The sequence below is a fragment of the Lutjanus erythropterus genome, chromosome 15 (genome assembly GCF_056507025.1).
Source record: "Lutjanus erythropterus isolate fLutEry1 chromosome 15, fLutEry1.hap2, whole genome shotgun sequence".
NCBI lineage: Eukaryota > Metazoa > Chordata > Actinopteri > Lutjaniformes > Lutjanidae > Lutjanus > Lutjanus erythropterus.
In genome coordinates, this window is record NC_139331.1 from 26464245 (window position 1) to 26488961 (window position 24717).

At 40.5% G+C, this 24717-nt stretch overlaps 1 protein-coding gene across 2 annotated transcripts in view; it reads right to left on the reverse strand.

Annotated features, from left to right (window-relative positions):
- Window positions 1–2704: 2704 nt before the first annotated feature.
- Window positions 2705–24717, reverse strand: part of akap12b (A kinase (PRKA) anchor protein 12b) — a 59828-nt gene continuing 37815 nt past the window's right edge. Inside the window, exons 1-3 of one of the 2 annotated variants that reach the window (XM_084736875.1) lie at window positions 15757–15828; window positions 5967–10322; window positions 2705–3447 (exon numbers count right to left, since the gene is read on the reverse strand). In XM_084736875.1, coding sequence (XP_084593001.1) covers window positions 5971–10322; window positions 15757–15781 — 4377 coding nt within the window. In that variant the 5' untranslated portion in view covers window positions 15782–15828 and the 3' untranslated portion in view covers window positions 2705–3447; window positions 5967–5970. Of the gene's footprint in view, window positions 3448–5966; window positions 10323–15756; window positions 15829–24717 lie in introns of those variants that run through there. The other variant, XM_084736874.1, reaches the window with a different exon arrangement.

The following is a 24717-nucleotide window of genomic DNA, read 5'->3' on the forward strand; positions in this document are numbered from 1 at the left end:
TATGTGCATATATAAAGCTACAAATACATGAAAATAAATGAAAGTACTTACAACTATTCTTTAATTAATATTTCCACACTTTTATTTGTCTTAATATTTCTTCATTTTTCTTATTTACTTCTTTAATTTATTCCTATTTATATTTTTACTTTTATTTTCTTTTTTTTACAGATTTATTTTTTTATACCATTCCATGAAAAATAATTCCATACAGTGTTTCATTTATTATCTGCTCATAAAGCAGCCTCTGTTTGGGCGCACAGAGGAGGTGTTATAGCTGTCAACAAACACATTTACATAAGGAATAAGAAAAACTTAAGGGATGAAAATAAATAAATGACAACATATAAAATAAATAACACGTTTTATATGTCTTGATATGATATAATGTAATATAATATTTAATATAATCTAATAACATATAAATGTATATAATAATAATAAATATATACAGAAATAAATGAACAAAACAGATTAATGAAAACTTACAATTATCCTTTTACAGTTTGGCTTTCACATTTATTTATTCTTTTATTTATTTCTCGTTTGTTTGGCACTCCTATGACTCCATACAGTGTTTTATCATAATATTCATTATCTGTTTATACAGCAGCCCCCACTTATTCTTATAGCTATCAATCAACACTGCTGCATAATGTTATAGACCAGTCATTACATGCTTTTAGAGTGCTTATAAATGCTGAATGGGATTGCTGGTGGTTAAAAGGTCACAATTAAGTTTTATATTTGCTCCAGTGATAAATAAAGTATATGTGGTGATTGATTCTGGATTAATACAATACACACATACCAGTTTTCTCTATCTTTATTGAATGAAATATAGACAAGTTTCTGTATCCTTACTATTAACAGCTTGGAAAATATAAAAGACAGCTAAGACCATGCTACATGAATATTATGTTAAATGGCTGCAGGTTATTGGTTAATATTACAACAATATGATATTTAAGTACATACAGTAGGTAAACAATCTGTACAAATGTTAACAGGTTCACAGTTAAGTGTGTTACAAAAAGCAGGGAGGACTGAAGTGGGCGGGTGCCCCGACTAAATGCTTTACATTATTATGCAACAATAGCAAAAGTCTTTTTTTTTTTTTAATCATTTATTTTTTTTTACATAAAGCAAGTATGGATGTGACACACCCCCTCGAATCATTTAAAGGGAAGTGGTGACCTAACAGGGGTCTGTACTTCCTGATCTTTCTCATGTTTGGTCATAAAGCTGAGTGAAATGTGAGCGGCTCGTGTCGGCCACCAAATTAAAATCAGTGGATTATGGAAGCACTCACAGTTAATTCTGAATCATTGACACAGTGCAAGTTTGCCAAATTTGGTAGGAAATAAACAAGTGTAACCCATCGTCACATGTTTACTTTGGTGGTAAAACTAGATCCCAGGAATGTTCTAAGATATTCCTCTTTCCTTAGAAATCTCCCACTTGAAAAATAAGCCCTGACATTATTACTTAGGTTTGACTCAAAGTAGCTGAGTAGATGCTTTTGGGAATTTAATTGGATGCAACTGATGTCTTATCCCGTGAGAAATGGAAAGACCATGACTCCCTGATTGATCTTAACTCGATTTGGCTTTTAAATTAAGAACAAAATGAGCTTTTGTTTTCACTTCTGGTACCGTGCAGTCAGTGTCTGTGCCCTCTCTAAATCCCCAACCAGTGAGTCTACGTCCTCCCTGGTGCCAGTTTAATGAACCTGAGCTATCATGCTGGGTGAAGAACACAACACAGGAGCAGGTATCATAAGACTGGACTGAGCAAAGATCATTTCACACAAAAAAATGACACCAATGACTGAAGACTAAAGGGTGCACCACTTTCTGTAGGCAACAGAGGGTGCCAATATACTGTCTTTTCATCAAGAAATATAAATATAGTGTAGTAAGGAAGGTGTTAACTTAAACTGCTACACACATATAATGCAAACAGTATGTCACACACATAGTAACTCAGAAAACATGACCATTAAACACTGTGAACATGATATGCTCTGTATTTCTTACATGCAAAATGACTGTGACAGTGTCACAAATTGGCATATGTTTATCAAATACCTCTGCCACATGACCAAATGAGGGTGTTATAATAGTATTTTATTGTATTATTACATGTAACAATGTCTTTTCACAGTAAATCAGGCAGTGATTTTTGTCTTATCTACATGAAGCTTATTATTAGGTATTTGTTGGTGTGCAGAGTGAGAACACATTGCGTCAAAAGATAAACATGTCAGCCTGTTATCGCCATACTCTCTGCCCTCTGGTTGTTTTCTTCAGTCAGTGTTATCACTTACTGTCAGTGGAATCACACTTGTACCATGGTTTAGTTATAATTGCTACAGAGTATTGAAATAATCACTGAATATGACTATTAAAGCCGTGATACACCGGTCACTCACATGCAACAGTCTCACCGTTAAAGCTACTATAAGGAACTTTTTGTTGATTTTGCCGTCCCCTGTGGACAAACATGGTAGTGTTTCAACCATAATAACCACATAATATAACATCACAAATAAATTTATCTAAATAAAAATCTTCCTTTTAACCTGCTATGGTACAACTAACTGTAGCTCTCCCTGGAAAAAACACATACACTGTCACGATTAACAGTATAGAAATAGCCAGTATTCTCACTGATGGTCTCATTTATGCAGTCATACAGAGGCATTAGTAATAAATTGAGACTGTTTCATAACTGCTTAAAAATGCCTTGAAGATTTAAATTGACTGATTATGTTGCTCGAAAGAAAACCTGATGTATCACAGCTTTATATGGGAATTTTAAAAACAGGCAGCAATGTCCATACAATAACAAAAAAATGGGAAAAACTGAAAAAATAAAAACTTAGGGGTGAATGAAAGAATACTCAAGATATAAATACAATATACAAGATAGTAATCCTCCATCTCTTCACCTTCTGACACCATCTCACTCTCGCTACTATACACATACACGCGCGCACACACATATGAACAGATACACACTCGCTCAACCAGGTTGCAGACTTTCGTCTGATGCAGCAAGGGCAATGGAAAGTCACTGAGACACTGAACGAACATCACACTGATTACAAGCCAGATGGGATGCTTCTGAGGCACAGGACATGCTTTTTAGTGTGTGTGTGTGAGAGTGAGTGAGTGGGTGAGGACATGGCGGTGGGACATCGTCACGATGTGGTGACAGACAGGGCTGCAGGATGGGGTTGGAGTACAGGTGGAAGGGGAGGTGGAGAGAATGGCGGAGCTGTTGCTCAGTCACTCAGTCTCTCTGGGCGGGATGGGCGGAGCCCAGTCTCAGTGTGTTACCACAGAGCTGTCTCTCTCTCTTTCTCTCTCTCTCTCTCCCTCATCACTCACTTCCTGGTCCAGACAGTGTGTCGTCTCCCAGGCATCAGTCTTGCATCTTCAGCTGTGGGGAAGAGGCACAAAGAAAAGATATTAGGAAGAAGGACAGACTGCTGCTTTTCTTCTCTGTGCAATAATTATCATATAGGACCAGAATACCATTAAAGGGACAGTTTGGATTATCTGCTGCCACCTAAAGTCTAGTCGAGTCTAAAAAAATCAGTATCAGTTTCAGTGTACACTATACAAAATTTTTTTGATGGGAAACAACCATTATATAAGCCAAATATTACTCTTGGGTGCTCAACCAGAGGCCTTTTGCAAAAACATTTATTGTACCTCGCAGAACATGGAAGTTACTGGTCTACTAATTAATTTGTTTGTGTTGTCATGTGACTTTGATGAATCCAAACAAACCCAACATCAAAGTCACAGAACAAAGCAAACAAACTAACAGATCGAGGCAGCAATAGACCAGCAACTTCTGTATTCTGAAGGGTAAAATCACTGATTTCATCAGTGGAGTTTGGTTGATTTGGAGAGAGTGACCTTTGGCTAATATAACAGTGATTTCCCTTAGAAAATGCTGTCTGGCGGAAAAGTATGATGAGTCATAGTATAATGAAACATTAGTTTGATGAAGTGGTTGAACAACTGTCTTCAATCCAAGTTTTTTTATATGTGGAAAACAAGATGTCTGGCTGGTCTGTACAGTCTTCCGTAGATAAACCAGGTGTCTGGGGCTCTTGGAAAACAGGGAAAATGGATAAACAGGAAGGCAATCCGAGCACTCCAAAATATAAGACAAAATACTAACAGCAGATAGTAACTTCCTTATTGTTACTATTTGTCTTAAAATTTTAAGTGTCTGGATTGCTTTCCTCTTTATCCTGTTTTGTAATATACTGTATATTGTACATGGCAGTGTCAATAAATCCAGAGAGATAAATATATAACATGAAAAGTTATTTATATACTGTATAAATAAACGATGACTCCCTCATCGTTTTAATTCCCCTACAATTTTTTTTTTATCTCTCATATTCACTTTTAGTTTTTCTTTCCCATCCTGCACTTTCTTTTGCTTGTCCTTTCCCGTCTCTGTGTTTGTTTTTAAGATTCAGCACACACACTTACAGTGAGAAGGCTGTTGTGCCTCTGCTGATCTCACGATGCTCTAACCCACCAAGCTCCATCCTGCGACACTTTCCCATTTCTATTCCTCTCCTGATTCTCCTCTGCTGCAGAACTGCATGACGGCTTAACAAATATGAAAGTGAACTATGCCAAGTTTCTACCTCCTCGTTATTGTCAGTTAATCCTGTACATATTAAAGGTATAATTCAGTCAAAACAACTGAAGAAAACAACACAAGCTCTTTGAGGCTTTGTAATAGAATCTAACAAACGCGTACTCCGACATGGTTTCTTGACTCCATACTGAGCCGGTGATAGAAGGAAAACAGGAGGAGGGAGCGGAGGAATCATAATCAGTCTTTCAGCACAAGTTCATCTGCCCCTCACACACCGCTTCCCTTTAAGACCCCAGCCTACAAAGAAGGGGTCAACGGCGGCATTCCTGCTTTGATATCAAAGGTCCCCTGGTTACTCATAGCCCGAACAAAAGCTTTTTCATCTGGCCTGTGGGCAAATCCCCTCCCCTACTCCCTAATAAAAGTAGGGCCCATTGATGTTTCAAAAAAGCCACTATGAGAAGATTGTTTGATAGGCCAACAAAGGAATTTTGAAAATAACCACCTTTTTTCATTCTTTACTGTCCCATTACTAATTTTACAACACTGAAATACTAAAAAACACTACTGGTAACATTTTCCATGAGGGTTATGTCTAAAATGCATTGTAAGCACATTACAAGACATTATAATGCATTCATAAAGTTTTATACAACTCTTTAACATTATAAACTATTGATGACTTATTGATGTTTATAAGACTTCATTCCACTTCAGAAACTTTTAATTTATGATTCATTAAAGCAGTCGTGTGTGGCTATGATTAAGGTTGATTCTTTTTCTGTAAGATTTTCTATGAAGAGCACATCTGTACTGTATTATGAGGGAAATCATGGTAAAAAATGCATTCAAAACACTTCATGATTACATTCATAAACACAATGCTCCTGATGCATTATAACAAGTCATAAAACATTACAGGTGTGAGTTTAAATTAATTATAAATTCAAGAGTCTTATTGAGTCTTATCATGTCCACAGACTTTATAAACCTTGTTATAAGTTGTCATGCATTATTATAATGTTTATTGAGACTTTTACAGGTTCAAAATTCCTTTGTTGGAGATATAAAACCCTTTAATGCATTATAATGTCTTATTAATGTGCTTATAGACATGATATTCATAAGAAAGTGTAACCAGAGTTTGTTTTTAGCATTTTGGTATTGTAATGCTCATAATGAAACAGCACAGAATGAATAAAGGTAGTGACTGTCAAAATTCCTTTGTTGGTTCATGTCTTATGAATGTGCTTGTAATGCATTAGAGACATAACTTTTGCAGAAAGTGTTACCAAACATACAGTATATCAGTGCTGAAAGATAATTCCCACCTGCTCATGATGCTGCTGTGATCTCTGTGGACACAGGCTCAATCTCCTTCACCGCCTCCTCGATCACCTCGATCACCTGCGCCATCACCTCTGCACACTTCACCGATGACGATTTCTCCTGCTCTGGTTGGCTGGCTGCTGCCTCTGTGACTTCGCTGGGAGTGGAAACCTCTGCTGAATCTGTTGCTTGAGGTTCTTCTGGCAGCGTTGAGAGTTTGTTTTCACTTGCAGCGCTCTCAGCTTTTACACTAGTGTCTTCAGCCACAGGACCGTTGGTGTCAAACTCCTCCACAGCCTCTTCCTCCACTGACGGTTCCTCAAGCACTTGTGCTGTCTGCAGGACCACTTGGACTGGCATGTGAATCTCAAGCACTTTCTCTTTGTCCTCCTCTGTAGGGGCCTCTGGCTTTGCTTCCTCTGATTGTGGTTTCACTTCCTCGGCTGCTTCTTTTACATCTGGTTCCTGAACGTCTGCGTCCTCTTTGCTCTGTTCTTCCTCAACCTGTTCAGGCTCTTCACCTGTCTGACTCTCTGCCTTTATCTCCTCCACTTCTTCCACTATGACAGTTTCTTCACTTACTTTTACCTCCACAGCTTTCTTCAGCCCTTCTTCTGGTTTCTTCTCCTCCTCCTCAGGGGCAACTAGGCTCTCTGTAACCTCCTCTACTGCGATTGCGTCGGTGACCTCCATGGCAACACAGAGTGGCTTTCTTGCTGGTTTTTCGCAGGGAATGGCAACAGGAGTGTCAGTGATAACAGGGGTCTCTGTTGAGATTTCAATCTCTTTCTCTGTTGTTGCCACAGCCTGGACTGCTTCTGGGATGGTGGCTGTTGGAGTGGTGGGCTTTTGGGGCTCAGGCGCATCTTCTGAAACTTTTTCCATTGCATCCTGAATGACAGTCTGGGCAATGACCATGCTCTGAGCCTCGATTTCACTGGCCTGCTGGGTGTCCTCCTTGACTTCCTCCTCCTTCTTGCTGGCTTCCTCAACAACCGTACTGATCTCTGATTCTACTGTTTGAACAATAGTGGCCTCAACACTCTCTACAATTGTAGCCTCCTCCTTGATTTCTTGCACCTCAGTTGATTCATCGCAGACTGGCTCATCAGATGTTGCTGCTTGGTCAGACTCCGCGCTGAGCGGGGCCACAAGGACCACTGTCTCGGTGATAACAGGAACCTCCTCACTTGGTACAACTACAGGGATGGCTGTCTCAGTCTCCTCTGTCATAGCAACCTTTGTGGTTTCACATATAGCCTGAACTACCTCTCTCACAGGGGTATTTTCTTCAGTGGCAGCAAGCTTCTCCGTGTCCATCTCCACCTCCTTGGTCTCTATAGTCAGCTCAGTAACTTCTGCGCTCATGGTGCAAACAGCTGTTTCAGATGATGGTGTAATGGCATCGACAAGAACAACTTTAGGGGAGTTCTCGCTTATGTTGGTAGGCTGAATGACTTCAGACTCCTCCAGAACAGTGCTGACGATTCCAACCTTCTCAATCTCAGGTTCTAAGCTTTCACTGGCTGCTTGAATGTTCACATCTTCACTCTGCAAAGTTTCAACAGCAGGCCCAAGCTCGGTGGTTTCTACTTGGTGCACTTGGGCTTGGAGCACCTCATCTTCTGTAACAATGGCTTCTTCCGTACTTGCCTGCTTCTCTTCCACTGACACCTCTGTGCTTAGAGCATCACGGATCACAGCCACAGTCTCGATGACAGGCATGGCAGGTTTCTCCAGAGCTACTTTGGCAATTTCCTTGGTTCCTAGGCCAGTGCAGATAGCCATGGCCTCCTCACGAGCGTGTGGCTCCAGGATGGTATTCGTCTTGGACTCTACACTCTCAGTTGGTGGTTCATACTCTGTTTTCTCAGAAGCTACCTCAACTGGCAAATCGTGAACAGTTACAGATGTCTGAGGTGAAATTTCACTGACTTGGGCCTCTATGCCCGCAATAATCTCCTCTGCACTCTCTGGCTTGGGTCCCTGAGGAACAGGGGTAGTTTCTGCAGCTGGAGCTGGAGCCAGAGGCTTCACCTCGGCTGTGGACAGTCTGCGTCCTGTACGGCCTGGAACTTTAGGGGGAGGGGAAGCCTCATCCTCAGTTTCATCATCTGCAACGTCAGTATCAACAGACTTGGGTGTCGCAACATTCTCAGCCTCCTCTGGAATGTCACTCAGCTCGTCATGCTTATCAACAATATCATCCACAATTGCTGGGATCCATGAAGGGGATCTATCTTCAGCGGACACCTTACTCTGGACTGCTGCTGGTTCTGCTGGTACCTCTGGTTCAGCTTTAACTTGTTCCTCGTACTCTGAGAGAGGAACCACAGCCGGGGTGTCAGAGTCCTCCTCACCTGAGCCCTGGTCAGTGGAGGCTTGTTTCTCAGCCTTCTTCTTTCTGCGTCCAGGCAAGAACCTCTTCAAAGAGAATGAAGACTCATCTTTTGGTGCTTCGCTGTCTGACTGGACTTGTTCTGGAGACTCCTCAGGCTTGTCCTCACTTTTGGCCTTAGTCTTTGGCATGACCATGCGTTTCAGTGTGTCCCAGGTGGACTCTCTCTCAGGGGAGGAAACACCTTCTCCCTCACTCTCTGTGGTTAGGGAAGTGACAATGGCAGCCTCAGTTTTGCTCTCCTGCTCCCCTTCTGCTGCTGCTGTTGCTGGCAATTCCTCTTCAATCTTGGTCTCCTCATCATCAGAATCAGAGGTCTTCCTAGTCCTCTTTTTGGGTCCACCCATACACATGAGAGCCTCCCAGGAGACAGAGGTGTCCATTTTCTTTTTGGGCTCCTCAGTGCTGCTGACCAGTTTCTCAGTGACTTCAGTCTTTGGCTCTTCCTCAGCTGGTTTATCCTCCTTAGCCTCCTCCTCAACACTTTTATCTGTTAGCGGAGCACTCTCAGAAGAGGACAGGGTGGCTGACTTTGCTGCCTTCTCACCTGTGGCTTCATCTTCGCTCTCAGAAGACCTTTTCACACGCTTCTTGGGAGTTACCAGTTTCTTGAAGGAGGACCAGGCAATGATGCCCTCTTTTTTCTTCTCTCCATCAGAGGTGACTTCACCATCAGTCTCTTGGCTGGACTCAATCTGGGTCACCTCCACAGCAATAACATGCTCTCCTGAATCCTCAGGAGATGAGGGTCCGCTCTCAGCTTTTGGAGCTTCTGCTGAGTCAGTAGAGGATTGGAGTTGCTCAGCTGCCTGTTCCCCAGACTCAGTGGGCTTGGTCTCAGCATCTTTCTTGGTCTTCTGTTTCTTAGTTGAGAGCTTCTTCAGTCCAGCACCAGTGAAAAGCTTCTTCAGAGGGCTTCCCTGGGGCTTTGCCTTCTCCTGTGAGGACAGCAGCTCAGCCTCAGAGGTCACCTCTGCTGGAGCCTTCTCCTCCTCTGCGCTTGGTTCGGCCTTTTCATCTTCCGGTTTGGTCTCATCAGTAGTGGTTGCTTCAGGAGCAGGGGATTCAACAGCAGCCTCAGGCTCTGTGGTAGCCTCTGATTTTGCTTCCTCTGGAGTAGCTGGCGCCTCCTCCTTGGGCTCTGCTTTCTCTTCCTCAGGAGTTGCAGGTGCTGCCTCCTTGGTTTCTTGCTCCGTCTCATCCTTCTCCTCCTTTTCTTCGTCCTTTCCTTCCTCCTTTCCTTCCGCCTTTTCTTCCACAGCAGCAGCAGCGGCAGCAGTTTCTTCTGTCTTAACTGTCTCCTCCTCAACAGCTGCCTCCTTGTCTTCCTCCTCTTTTGTCTTCTTGATGCTGGTCTTCTTTTTCAGGTTAGAGAAAAGTCCTGAACTGAAGAACTTTCTGAAGGGGGACAAGGCAGTCTCCTGGGCTGGCGGAGTTGTCTCATCTTCCTTCTCAGCTCCTTCCTTCTTGGCTGCATCATCAGTAGCTTCAGTGGCAATGCCTTCAGCTGGAGCATCAGTTGTTTCAGCTTTGTCATCATCTTTAATGACCTCGGCCTCAGCAGTGGATGCCTCTGTAACAGCCTCCTTTTCTTCGACTGTGCTCTTCTCCTCAGGAGTGGCCGCCTCAGCCTCCTTTGTGGGTTCGTCAGTCGCACTAACCTCTTCTTCTTTATCTTTGACTGTCAGTAGCTTCACAGGGTCTTTCTCCTCACTTTTGTCCTTCTTCAGAGTGAACTTAAAGCCCACAAAGCGGAAGATCTTCTTGAAACCCACTTCACTGGCATCGCTAGGTTTCTCCTCTGCTGCTTTCTCCTCGACAGCAGAGATGTCATTGGCATCAGGAGACTCTTTTTCCACTTTCTCGCCATTCACTTGAGGCGCCACTTCATCCTGGATGGTGTCCATAGTCTCGGGAGCCTCCTCCTTCTGAGCTACAGACACACCATCTGGCTGGCCAACTGAAAAGACAAGAAATTGATCAGATATTGATAAGTTTTTTTTTCACTCAAGTTTACTATTTCCTTCTACAGTTCTTACTGTGCTACAGAAACATCCTTAACAATATTCACATGCTATTCAGATAAAAATGCTTTGATCAGATTCAGGTGATGATAAAGAAATCAAATCACTTCCCCCGACAGCATAAATCACTTCAATAAATTCTTTGTCATTACTCTGAGGAGAAACTCTCATTGCCATCTGCAGTTAATCAAGGATGTTATACACAAAGTATTTGCTAAGATCCTGACCCCCTGAGCTGATTTTATTAAGCGTATGACTACTTAATTGCAATCAGATTGCAGTTTGATCCAGCTAATCCTCCGCTGTGTAAACATGCCAAAAAAGTTTAGGCACGGACACAAATAAAACAGTAACCCCCAAACACAACTTAATAGAAAATGTTGCACAATGAGAGTAATACTAGTCCCAATTTGTGGATTATACTTTACTTTCGAATATTGTGAGTAATGCCCTGGTTGTTATACAAATTTAAGACAAAATCAGAAAGACATATACACACATGCAACACATACACATGACGTTTGCCTGCCATATCTATCTGTTTAGACAGAGGAAGGCGTAGGGGGATGACAACCTGCCAGCGTCTGAAGCTTTTCTTCTTTTTTTTCTCTCCCTTTAGCCTCTGATTTCACTACAGCCTGGAAAACCTCACATTGGATACATCTGGACTTTCAAAACAAGTTCCTAAGGACGTTTAATGCCTTGCTATCAGCTTACTTGATTACACACACTGGGAAACACTAAGGCACATACACACCAAAACCATGCACACTGTGGGAACTACCTGCTTCTCTTTACCTGTCAGTCACTCGCAAAACACATTAAAACCATGTGTGAAGGTTTAAACTGACTTAATAAAAAAACTAGTGCAAAGAAATACATTAAGACAATGTAAAAAGCACAATATTTGATCCCCATTTACATTTTCATTATGCCAGAACTGAAGCTGAAAGTCCCACAATAGATGCATATTAGACCACTGAGTCCCAGTTTGAGAGGATTTTATCTTAAGAAATCCCCCTTTTTTAGGTTTGATGATAATAAAGTCTTATATAATCAATAAATGGTAAAATTAGGATTACAATCAATCAAAATAGCCAACCCCATTGCTTCCCTTGTTGTTCCAACTTCCAAAACATTTTGATAAAAGTTCATATTTTCTATTCTCAGTTTTCTATACTGAAGTAGCCCCGTTGATCCACAGACTGCAGTATGGAAATCCCTGCGCTAGAAATTTGGATAAACAATTCTGTGAAAGATGACTGTGTTTTGTCTCACACAAAAATGTAAAACTATGCGCCCACATCTGTCCACATCCTTTTGCTAAATTATAGACATGAACCATCACTCAGTAGCGCTGCATTCCTAGAATATTTTAGCTTTAAAATAGTAAAAGCTTTCATTTAATAGTTTAATAGAAATCATGCAAAACCCTTCTCCAAACACATAACTTTTCAAACTAAACTTGTGTGATAAAGAAGCGCTTTCATACGCTAATGTTGTTAGCAGGGGCACGCCCATTTATGTTTCTTATGTATAGATTTGACTTCAGAGGAATGTGAGCTATGCTGTTCGCTCTTTTTTTAGGATGACCCAAACATAATCTGAATTTAAATGGCAGGGGATGTCAAGAATGTTTTTGTTTTTCAGTTAGACTGTGTCTCGACTGTGGCCGTGTAGGCTTCACAACCAAACAATAAAGGCCTCTACTACTACCCCTCCTTAAAATAAGTCCCAATCCCCTTGACCCAAATTCCACCACAGCAGGATGGATGGGGATCCACCCCCTTTCCGAGGCACACACACATGCAAACACAATAGCCTTCTAACCCTCCCTGGCCTCTGAAAATAAAGGAAGAAGGGGGGTGGTCAACTTTTCTACTATCACGACTGCAGCTTGGAGGAAGTTTGCTGACTCTAGCAAACTGAATAAACACGAATAAAGAAACTGCGGGGTGATTTATAAAATACTCAAAGAGGTGAAACTCACTCACTCACTTATAGTGTATCGAACAATTTTATTAAAAGAGGAATTGGAAGGATTTGTCCAAGCTGTTTGTAAATGCACATTAAAGACACTAGGACATCAAAAACCGACGATTTAGTAAAGGGCCCTGAGTGCAGGAAAAATATCAGAAAAATTGTCAAATACAGGCAGAAGGCAGGGTCTCTGCAGATAAAGCCAACACCACACACTTTTAGGTTTTAATAAGTGATAACTGAAAGGGATTATGTTTATATGAATCTATGCATTGTTCTTAAAGAAAATATTGCATATTATACCTTTAACTAGACTAAAGTTTTATCTCCTTGAACCCTTTTCCTACTTCCTCATGCATCCTGAAAGTAGGTGCAGGACTTTTATTAAATACATCAGCGTCACGTAGCAGTGGGGTTTCTCACACATGGGTGTTATTTTCAGGGTCCAATCACACAGGTGTTACAAGCAAGTCATGGCCAGAACAACCACAAACATCATGTAAGAACTAGTCATGTTATATAAAACCTGAGCGTAAACACAAACTCAGCTCCACCATGCCTAAAAAGCAAATTTTTGTTAGTGTATGTCATTAAACCAGTTCCTCTAAGCTGTTTTTTATTAACTTCCGGTAGTCTTTTTTGAATGAAGACGCCTGTGTGGGTGTAGGAGGGGGGCAAGACGAGGCCATGTGTGTCTACATGTATAATAAAACAGGAGTCATGTTGATTTAACAGACTACTGGCATCTCTCCCGTCTTTTTGATCTCTGTTTTCCGGCCTTTTTTTTTCACAGACACACAACTGTTAACATCTCCAGATTGATTTGGTTTTGTGGGGAGAGTAGGTGGGTTAATGTGTGATGGAGGAGGAGGAGAAGGAGGAGGGTGGGTGGGTGTTTTGAATAACGACTGTACCAGAAAGAATGTGAGTCTGGGTGAGGCTACAGGGGGTGAGGCGGGGACAGTTAAGAGATGAAGGGATGGGGGTTAAAAGAGGGGGTGTCTGCCCTGGGGCCGAAGCCCTAACTCATTTTAGAAGGTGTTACATATCTGAGACATTCATAGTTGAAATGCTTGTCTCCGCTGCAGACAGGCTTTGTTTACGAGCGTGTCAGAGTGTGTGGTAAGGCGATCCTGTCGTATTAAATATCATCTCCGCAGCCAAAAAACGATTGTTGTAAATCTACTCCAGTCTCCAGCGAGATCAGATAATGTTTCTGTTGTTTCTGTTTCAGCACTAGTGTGTGTCTGTGACTTGTTGAAGGAGTGGGGGGGGGGGCTGCAAAGATGAATGGCAGCTATTCTCTCTAGACACTATTTACAAACTATTGTCAAATATATGCAAATCCTTGTTGTAATTAATTGTCTGGAGAACAAGCCTTTTAAACAAAAGAAGTCAGTTAAAAAAGAGGGCAAGGAGACACCCCACGCCCTCCCCCAACAGACTCCCTCTAACACCCCCCACCCTCTATGTTGATGTGGTCAAAGTGTCTCCAAGGCTCCGGGGGTCCTGCACATCACCAGCACTAATAACACTCACTGTCCTTCAGGTCTTTTATCTTTCTGACAACCAGTCGATGTCTGATGTGACTGTATGCTGAGTTAGCATACAGGAAAAATATAGAAATCACAAGTATTTATCTAATAATGAGTGTTTCTGTAGCCACTTTATGTACAGAAACCCAAAAACAGAGGTCACCATAAAGCAAAACATTCCAGACCTGCTCCATCTGGACCATCACTCCCAGTTAAAGGGGAATTTCAGGATTTTTACTCTGACACAATAGTCTTACATAACTTTTCATTTGTTCACCATTACGGGGTGTGAGATTTAGTGAAGAACAAATACTCTGGTTACTGTATGCAAGTTTTCAGGTATCTGTGCTGTGAGTATTTATTTTTACCTTTACTCCCTAAATTTTAACACAAATATCTGTATGTTCTTCCTGCTTTTGCTGGAATCACCACCCAAACTTAGAGCTAATGTGATTAGTTGATTTACAGAAATCTGACAACTACTTTAATAATAAGCTAATTGGTTAAGAAGGTTTTTTAAAGCAAAAATGGTACAAATTCAGATGTTTCAGCCACTCAAATGTATATTTTATGGCCAAGTCAATATATTTAGCATCTTATGGTACTGGGTAGATTCATTCGATCATTCAAGGCTGATTTCAACCTAAATGGATGGGAAAATAACACACAGAAAAGATGATTCCTTTGTGAATCCATCTGTAAAGTATGATGTGACTGAATGTTAAATAAGCCCACGGCAACATATAGAAAACACATGTTTATCTATTCACATCAGTGTTTTTGTAGCCCATTTAAGTGCAGAAACCAAAACCTTGAGGTCACCACCAAGCAAAACATTCCAGACCTGCTCCATCTGAAACATCACTCCCAGTTTAAAGACCCGAAGAAGAATCGGTCTTGGCATGTAATTAATTCCATACGCCCCTTTCTCTCCTCCCTCCCTATCCTCTGTGGCTAAACTGAATAACCCCTCTGGGAATTATGGGATCCCACTCTAATCTAATGAAACACTTCACATGACGGGACACAAGGAGCTGCCTCAGACGGTGACACGAGCTAAAAGCAGGCTTTGAAAATTTTTCCGTGTGAAAGCATCTTCATATATTTCTATCCGACAGCTGTCAGTGTGAAACTCTTTCTCCACCACCAAGAAGTTTGGGAGTAGAGGAGCATGTAAAGGACTCTCGGCAGTTGGGATGGTGGTTACAGCAGATTAACAGGTTTTTACTACAGTGTTACTGTAAGACTGGGAAAAAGGAGGATGTTTTGTGGGACTTTGTCTGCAAAGCCACAAGAATGATGAATGAACACTGGAGAGTGCCCTGATTGAAACCCCTCTGAGGGTTTTTTTTTGCATCTCTCCATCACATTTGATCTGTTTACACTGTAAATATAAAAAAAAAAAATAAATAAAAAAAAAAAATAAAGTTGTATTTTTTTGTACACGTGAAAAAATAAATCACACATTGATGCTTCATCAGTTCAGGATGAAATAAAAGTTAATGAAACAAGAAAACCGCTGCATTTGAGGATTATTTTACTTTCTACACGATGAGGCTCTGCAGTGACCAAAGCAAAGCCATCTCCAAGAGAAACCACTCGCCCGTGCCGGGACCACAATGCTGACTAACCACACCCTCAGGACAACAATGCCTTCAGCTACACTCATTCATGAAACCACTGCTTTGGGTTTCAGACATATTATAAATAAATGACTAAAATCCAAATAAAAAAACAAGTTTCAACTGAATAAATAATACCTGTTCTTTACAATAAAACAGCTACACATTTATTTGCAAAGTTGAAAAGAGTTCTAAATTGTTAAAACATAATAAATTATGTTGTTGGTTCTTACCTGTTAGAGTTATTGTTCCAAGCATTGGTATAAAGGTCCAAAAAATCTTTTTTTCCAAAAAATTACAAAAATAAAAAATCTGAGATAAGTAGTAAAAAAATAATTGTCTATTTGGTCTCACTATTGTTTTCCTTCACTTCTCTGCACGCTCAGTAAAATCTATAAGCTTCTCTTGGCTCGGTCTTCTTCTTTAGTAAACTCAGTCTGAGGGCAGAAGCTGTGTCTCTCTGTCTCTTCCAGCGCTTGTATGAACAGAAAAGAGGGCTCCACACACATTTCAACAGACTGACACACATGTCATGTTAGGACCACCCCTGCCTCCCTCTCTCCTTCCTCCCACCTCCCGCTCCTTTCTTCAGCTGTTCTGAATGAGCCCCCCCCTCCCCCTCTCCCCCTCCCCTCCCTCCTCCTCATCCACTCACCCTCCCTCAGACCTCGCCGTCCACCCAGGGATGACTGGAGCTCATCATGTGATCTTTCAAAGAAGAATTTGTTGCCCTCCACTCCCAAAAATATGCAACTATTGTACATGTTCAAACTCCACCATAACCCCCCTCTCCGTCCCTCAATTCCTCACCCGGTTTCATACACATTGGAGAAGAGGAGAAGGGGGGGGGGTCTACAGTCTCCTTCTCTGGCCTTAATAACCATATGTGTCCTCAAAAAGCAGTCTCTCACAGATTTTTAAAAGCATACCAATTGAAAAACAGTCTCAAACACCCACCCCACCTTCTCTGACCTCTACTCCCCTTTTTCAGGGGGCAACCATGTCTCATATCTCATGTCACTAGTCATGCAGAGGAATGTTGATGGAGGCAAACCAGAAGGGATTTCAGGATTTTTACTTAGACACAACACTCTTACGTAACTTTTCATTTGGTTCTAATTTAAAATAATTTATATTTTTACACCTTTTTTTGGTTTCCAATTGAGCTGCAATGATTAATTGCTTGTTAAATCAATCGCAAACTATTGTGATAATGATTAATTAATTCTGAGGTATTTTTGAAGAAAGTAAAGGTCAAAATTCTCAGATTTCCGTTTCTAAATTGTGAATATTTTCTGGTTTCTTTCCTCCATTATTACGGTAAACTTAATATCTTCAGGCTGTGCGCAAAACAAAACATTTGAGGATGTCATCTTGTGCACTGATCAACATTTTTACCATTTTCTGACATTTCATGGACCAAACAATTGAGAAAATCGAAAAAACTGATTTATCAACAATGTAAAAAAAAAAATGCTAGGGCCCCTAAGAGTGGTAATGAAGTACAAATACTTCACTGTCACAGTGCTGTAAAGATTTCGGGTATCTGTACTTGTCTTAAGTATTTATTTAAAGGAAGTTTTTCCTTGCCACAGTTGCCTCAGTGATTGCTCTTGGTGGGAGCATTTGGGTTGCCATGAGATAACGTTGTCATGATTTGGTGCTATACAAGTAAAACTGAATTGAACTTTTCTGACAACTTTTTACTTTTATCCCCAAAATTTGAACACAAATATCTGCACATCTACTCCTTGCATTTTCAAAACAGGGTCATTACTTTGATTATTTTTTGTCTTGCATCTTTGTACACCACCATCCCAACATCAAGACTAATTTCGAACAAGGGGATGGGACGATAACACCTAGAAAAGATGATTCCTTGGTGAATCCATCAGTGTATATCATACATGACAGCTGTGACAAAACGAAAACTAAATAAAAGGTTTTACAGACACTCAACCACAGAGAAATGGTGAGGTTCAGTTTGCTTTACACAGAGACAGTTGGTAGAAATGACCCTTCAGACGGTTACTTTTTACTTTTACACTTTGAGTACACTTCAGAGGCTGTACTTTTTCACTTTTACTTTACTAAAGAAGTTGATTCAGTACTTCTAGTTGCATTATCTGCACCTCTGCTTGAGTAAAGAATATGTGTACTTGTGCCATCTCTGACAATCTCTAAACTCCCCAAATACATCTCTGTTTTGAGGCAAAGTTCATACCAAGGCCCCAAACCCAAACCATGAACGGGGGTGCCATCGAGTTGCCGCCTGCCCCCTGTGAATGTTAATAGGCCCCTCTCAATTACACCAATACAGACACGTTTAATTCAGCTTTTGTCTGAGGGGGGAGAGAGACTAGAAGGAATGCAGATAAATCCTCAGGTAAATACCAGCATAATCAGATCTGTCACACTTCAGCATTGTCCCACAGGAATGTGTGAATTCCATCTAGAAGGCTCCCAAATGGGTGATAACAGCAGTAATCAAGTACCGTCTGAAAGCCCCCGTTCAACCAAAGTTTTGTATTTTTTATTTGGTTTTTATTTCATTTGACTATAACATCTGTTTCTTGATCCAGTTCAGTTTAAGTTAGTTTCCACGTGTCCAGGGTCAGTTTAGTTTTTATTCCTTTTAGTTTAGATTTTACTAGTTTCAATATTAGGTTTAGATTTTTTTTATTATAATATGGGGGCAAGATGTAAGTTCAGAGTAGGTACAATACATCCCAGTGTCAGTATAACTTAAGGCACCATTACCTCCTTGTCCTTATTTTGTTGATAAATTTGACCAAATTGACAAAAGCTAAAACATCTCCTGTATATTTTTATTTTATCTCAGTTTAGTAAGCAGGCTACCCAAGATTGCGTAATTTTTAAACTATTTACATGTCAGAAGTGATTTTATATACAACCAGAAAACCCTCAGCATGTGGAATATATTTGTGTGCTTCTCTTACTTCAAGTTTTTGTTGATGCTCTTAAATGTAGGATTTAGAAAAAAAAGGCAGGGAAATAGAAAAAAAATAGAGAATAGTTCCTAAATGAAACTGCTCACAAGAAGATTTGTGTATTATCTTGAGTAGCCAGGTCATGATTTCTGGAAAAAAACATAATTGCTGAGATTTTCAAATGTATTTTTGACACTTCGAGTACCACAAGGCAATTGTCCTCTAGTTCCATTATTACAGACATCTCTATGGCTGAACCACTAAAGCTCGGCAACTCACGCTAAAACAATCTAGATGGATAAATTCTATTCAATTAAATTTTTAAGGAGCAAGCACACAAGGCAACCTAAGATCAAATCAGGTCACAAGGAAATCCAAGAACACTCTCAGGAGCAAAAACATGGGTGAAACAAATCATCTTATTTTCTCTTTATCTCACAGCACTTCCTGTGAATGTCTCCAGGTCTATTGAATTGTAAGAGCCGTGAATACTGAGATCTATGCTCATGAATGGAAGGCTTCATGGTTTTTATCAGAGCTAGCAGGAGCGAGAAAAGAGCAGTTGAGGGGGGAGGGAAAGAAAACAGTCACAAATCTAATAAGACATAATATTTGCAGGGGAATGTTTCAAAGGATAGAGAAGATTCTGCTCTTTTCTAAGTCTTAGTAACTTAGTTCAGTGTTTTACGTCTAAACATATAATTTAGTTGCATTGATTAATTAAAAGGTAGCAGCAGCTTAATAGTGAAATCAAACGGGTTTATCATGAATGAGACATTCATTTGATCACAGTAATTTACTAAGAATTTCATTCTGACACATCAGTGAGGCTTTCTGTTATTGCTGTGATTCATCATGTAACTATCTGTACTATACTACACAGTGACCACTGTGACAGTACTGCATTATGCTGAGTGGACAGTGAGTCAGACCGAGGGGAATTCAGAGTTTGATGAGAGTACCTCCGTCTTCCTTTTCCCTCCCAACTTCCTTCGTATGACTCATTCACATCAGTCACATTCCTGAACTTCCATACATGCTGGGAGATTTTAATGCAGCCGCAGCTTCAGGCTACACTGAGCTGTATGGGAAATACTGTCATAAAGAGACCATGGTTCAACTTGGCAGAATAGGACAAGGCAGGCCTTTTTCATTAAAAAAAAAAAAAAAGTTATTATCAACAATTCCTATGAGGAGATAATACCCCGCTCTGAATTTATCCTGCTAAAAGGTGTGTCTAAATTTTGCTATGGCCTGATTTCACTATTAAAAACATATAAAAGAGCTTTCACAATGAGTCCATTATTAAGTAAGTAAAGAAGACTACATGAAAACCACAAATATTGATTAATTAAATTATCTTCTTTGAGCTCAGCACTAATTTGATAGTCTACATACAGTTTGCATACAAACATTGTTAAAACTCAAATAACTTTAATCTCAACAAGGGCGGCAACTAACAACTGCTGAATATTTTTCTATTAGTAATTTGGGTGTCAGAGCCCACTGTTACATTTTAAAGGGACACTAAAGGACAAGACCGACAGCCGGTTCAACGTGCTCCTCTGGCAAGAGATACAGAAGTATCTGTGTTGTTCTCCTCAATTTATCCTCAGCACTCCACCATGAAAATATCATTACATTTCATTTTTATGACTTATTATTAACTTCAAATCTACTACGTAAACTTTTGTATATAACGCTTGTTTATATTATATTTAAAAATTTCATGAAACAACATGTTTATCCCATAAATGTATAATATGAACAGTTTAACCAATGCTTTACGGCTGCTCAACTCGAGCTTCACTGAGCTTGTCTTCAGTTAAAAGACACACCTTCAAGTGGGAAGCCCTGTTGTAATGGAAATGCAAATCCCTGCCATGCCGGCCTAATGGGCCAAGTCAAACCGAGTCAAGCACAGCCAGCTCATGTGTATGGTAAAGAGATGTAAGTGATGCAGAGTGGAAGACGGTTTAAACATCAACATTTAAAGCTATTTAAAGTTGGGGTCGGCTGTTTTGGTATCATTGGGCAAAAGTCCTCATCTTGGCTCTGTTTTCAGACTTTAGAATATTGCCTCTGACAGGAAACTTTGGCCAATTAGATCTCATTCCTAAAATGCATGGATTCGATGACTCAACAATTAATCTTTCTGCAGAATTAGTTACTGCACCTTTAAGGGGAAAGATGCTTTTCTTATCTTATCTTATCAAAGATTCTCCTTTGATAAGTTAAATTGGATAAATTCTAATTGAATTACAACAGGCTTCCATCCCAACACGAATTAAATAGCAGAATATTTTCTGTTTAAACTGCAGTTGAGTCAGGAAAACACAGGGCCAAGTCTTGGGGGGTGACGCCCCAGATATCTTGATAAATCAGAAAACGTGCCTGAGTTCAGGAATGTTTGAGGAGGGGTCTTGAATGGCCGGGCTGCTGGGGTGGGGGGTTGGGCTGCTGTTGGGCGGAGGGGCTTTTTGTTGCCTGTAAAGAAGTGAATGACATCATCGGACAGCACAGAAGAAAACGCCTCCTACTCTTCCAAGAACTGGATAGGATGATGTTGAAATAATTGGAGGAAAGGGAAACGAGGACTGTGAGTGTGTGAAACTGCCTGAGATCTGAGAGATTTTTCACTCAATACCTCTCCTTTCTTTTGCATTTTTAAATTCTCTTTTGCTCCTTTAATAGCATCGTTTTTTATCTCCCTTATCCACACTCCAGTCCTCTTAAATCTCTCTTCCTCTCTACCACTTTGCCCTCTCTGTCTATTCTATCCTCTTGAGCCCCCATCCCACCCCTCCTCCTGTTTTGTGTGTGGGCCGGAGGGATGGATAAGAATGTTGGACAGGAAACGTGGTCATTTCTTGACATCACTATTTCCTCTTCCTTTTGCCTGTTTCCTCGAGTTACACATCATTCTGTACTCCGCACAGTCTGTCCAACAAGCTTTCCGCCTTTTCTTGCTGAGATTACAGTACAGTACAGTACAGTACATTACGTGATGAGATGAACACTGCAGCTGTGACGTCTCAGCGTTGAGTATTTTGTGACCATGTTTTGTTTTGTTTTGTTTTGTTTTTTTGCTGCAAAACAATGGAGGATCATGTTTACAGCTTTCAGCATTGAGAGAGAAGGTGTTGGTTCTGTAACATAATATTATCTTGCACGCAACTGAAACCAATTAACGGGACAAAATCAAAAATACATATTTTTCATCTTACCTGTAGTGCTATTTATCTCTCTTTATTGGTGTGAGCAGAATTTTAGAGATATCGGCCACTGAGATGCTTGACTTCTCTTCAATATAACCAGATTGAACTAGATGAACATTGGCTTGTGGTGTTCAAAGTGCCAAGAAATGTAACTCAACAGTGATGTCTCTTTATAGAAATCATGACCTGGTAACTCAAGATGAGCAGTTTCATGTAGGGACTGTTTAATTTAGCTACGGTCACAGTCCAGCTCATCCATGTTTACATCCCGCGTATCTACTGTTTATCGTATCATATTCAGTGATGTAGGAATCGATGAAAACCCTACATTTCCTGATTTAGTGGCTTCATAATAAAAGTTTTTGAATAACAAAAAGAATGCGTAAGACATGTCTAGCCTGCTGGGCTGACATGCCATGTTAAACTGTGTCAAACCTGGCCACCCCATGTGTATGGAAAAGGGGTACTGGAGGGTGACACGGAAGTGGATTTTTACTCCTGTCCCATTCCACTTACACAAAAATAATCCTGTCCTGTCCCAATCCTGGAACAATGACTCCCATCCCATTCCCGTCAATCTACAGTCAACACACGTCATGCACTGGTCAGTGTGGCTACAACCAGCCACCAGAGCAGACAGGCAGGAATTCAAAGGAATAAAAAAAGATAGCAGAACAACTAGCACTATGTTGAGAATAAAAAAGTGTATATTCATATTAGAACTGCTTATTTACATATGAAAAAAACAGACCTATTGTTATGATTGCCTTACCGCACACTCCTGTTGACTTTTTTTTCCTGTCCCATCCCAGCCCTGTGATGAGTAGTGATATTGTCAGGAATCCTGTGTTCCACAGGACACGGATGTAGTTCAGTGGAAAGAAAATAGTTCTTACATTAAATTACGCATAACAAGGTCTGTGGATTATCTTGTAACCGGTCATGATTTCAGGAAAGAGACACTGCTGTTGAGTTTTTCAGCTGATCTTTTTGCACTTTGAGCACAGCAAGCCAAGTGCCATCTGGGTCCGTTATATTTGAGAAAAGGCAGACATCTCTACAGCTAATATTTCCAAAACTCCGCAACACACATCAAACCCATCTAAATGACTCAATGGCACTATATGTAAGAGGAAAAATATGTATTTTGGGATGAACTGTCCCTTTAAATTTGAGATCAAGTATGGGTGCTTCTCGTACTGTTGGTCTTTCTAGCAGACAACAAAAACTATGCTTTTAAATTTGGGTGGAGAGCAGCATTTCTTCCAGAGGGGTATGTTTAGCCTTTGCCTTTGGAGCCTTTACCATCTGTTATATTTGCATTCCTGAAATATCTGCACCAGCAATTTGGCATTCCAGTTGTTGTTATGCATCATCCTGTCTTCCAGTGCAGACTGAAGTGTAAAAATAGGGAAGTGGAGATGTAAAGAAGCCCCTCCTACTGCTTGAAAAGGCCTTGGAAATGGTCTGCATTTACAAATGAGACTAACAGTAAAGAGGCGAATGAGAAGCACTTTTCAGCTTGTCAGATTTGCTGGTTTGACAAGTATTTAGTCTTTGATGTGTGTTTCGGTCCACAGGATTGCACATTTCAAATGACTGTGCATAATCAAAAGTTGATGAAAGCTGAATAGTGTAAAGAGGCTGGTAAAAAAATAACAAATATGTTGTTGATCAAAATGCTTTGCTCAGCCCAGGAAAAGGCTCATCTAGTCTCTGAGCCAAAGAAGAGAGTTCCCTCCCCCTACCCAGATTCTTAGGAGTAAGGGTGCTAGAGAGAACCATAAAGGTTATTCGCCTTGTTGCCATAAGAGAACCCATTTTGATTCCATGTAGAACTTTTTTATGAAGGTTCCACTTGGAACCCTACCAGAGCCCTACATAGAACCCAACATGCAGGGCTACACCTAGAAGGTGAAAGGTGAAAGGTTCCACCCTGAACCCCCCATGAAAGGTTCTAGAGGGAATCCTTCTAATGCGTAATGGTTACACCCAGAGCCCTGTCTGAAGGTTCTATCCAGAACCTTTCCATCTCCTAAGGGTGCCAACAATAACCCACCATGCGGGTTAAGCCTATTTATATTCCATGGGTCTTATCAAGAACACAAACAAGGGGTTCTACTGTGAACTATTTTATATTGATAGGGTTTTATCTGGAACATACTAAGGCAGTTCTACTGGGAATCTTTTCCAATGGTTTATCTAGAACCAACCAAGAAGTTCTATCAAGAGCCTTTTCATATTCCAAGGTTTGTATCTAGAACCTATCCAGGGGGTTCTACCAAAAACATGTTTATATTAAAGTACAAAACATCTTTATGAAAGACCGTTGAAATCCTTGAAGAACTCTTTCTCCTAATAAAAAAATATTTTTTGGATGGAAACAGTTCTTAATAGACCCGTCAGTCCTCAGTCTCAGTCAAGGACCCTTGATAAACCCATTCTTCGAAAAAAGGGTTCTTCAGAAACATATGGCTCTGGGTAGGCCTTAAGCCCTTTGGAAAGAACTCTTTTGGAACCCTTATTTCTAGCCGTGCAGCTGCATTTCATGCGAACTTGTCCTGTTATCCTTCACGCTCTTCCTGGCTTCTTATCCATCTTCCTTACCTCAGTAGAATGCGTGGCTCTGCTCAACATTAGGATTTGGCTGAGATCCATTAACGTGCTTGTTCTGCACTCAAAAATTGTTCATCTTAACAAGTCATTTAATCTCAACTGAGTGTTTAAATATGATTTTCCTTGAAACGACCAACAAAGTGAGCAATTACGCTTGTTTCCACAACAATTTTGCTTGTTTTGGGACTTTTCTTGAAACAAATGTCAGTAACTTAAGATGAGGTGAAACACAGCAGACTGCTGAAGTATCGAGTGTCTTACACCAAGAAGATTACACTTAATTCTCACACCGGTGAAAAGTGAAAAACCTCACCTCGCTGACACATTCTTGGCATTTATCTGAAGACGATTTTTATTATTAATTGCAAGGTAAAAATGAGTCATTATGGTATATTTATGCTTGCTGCAC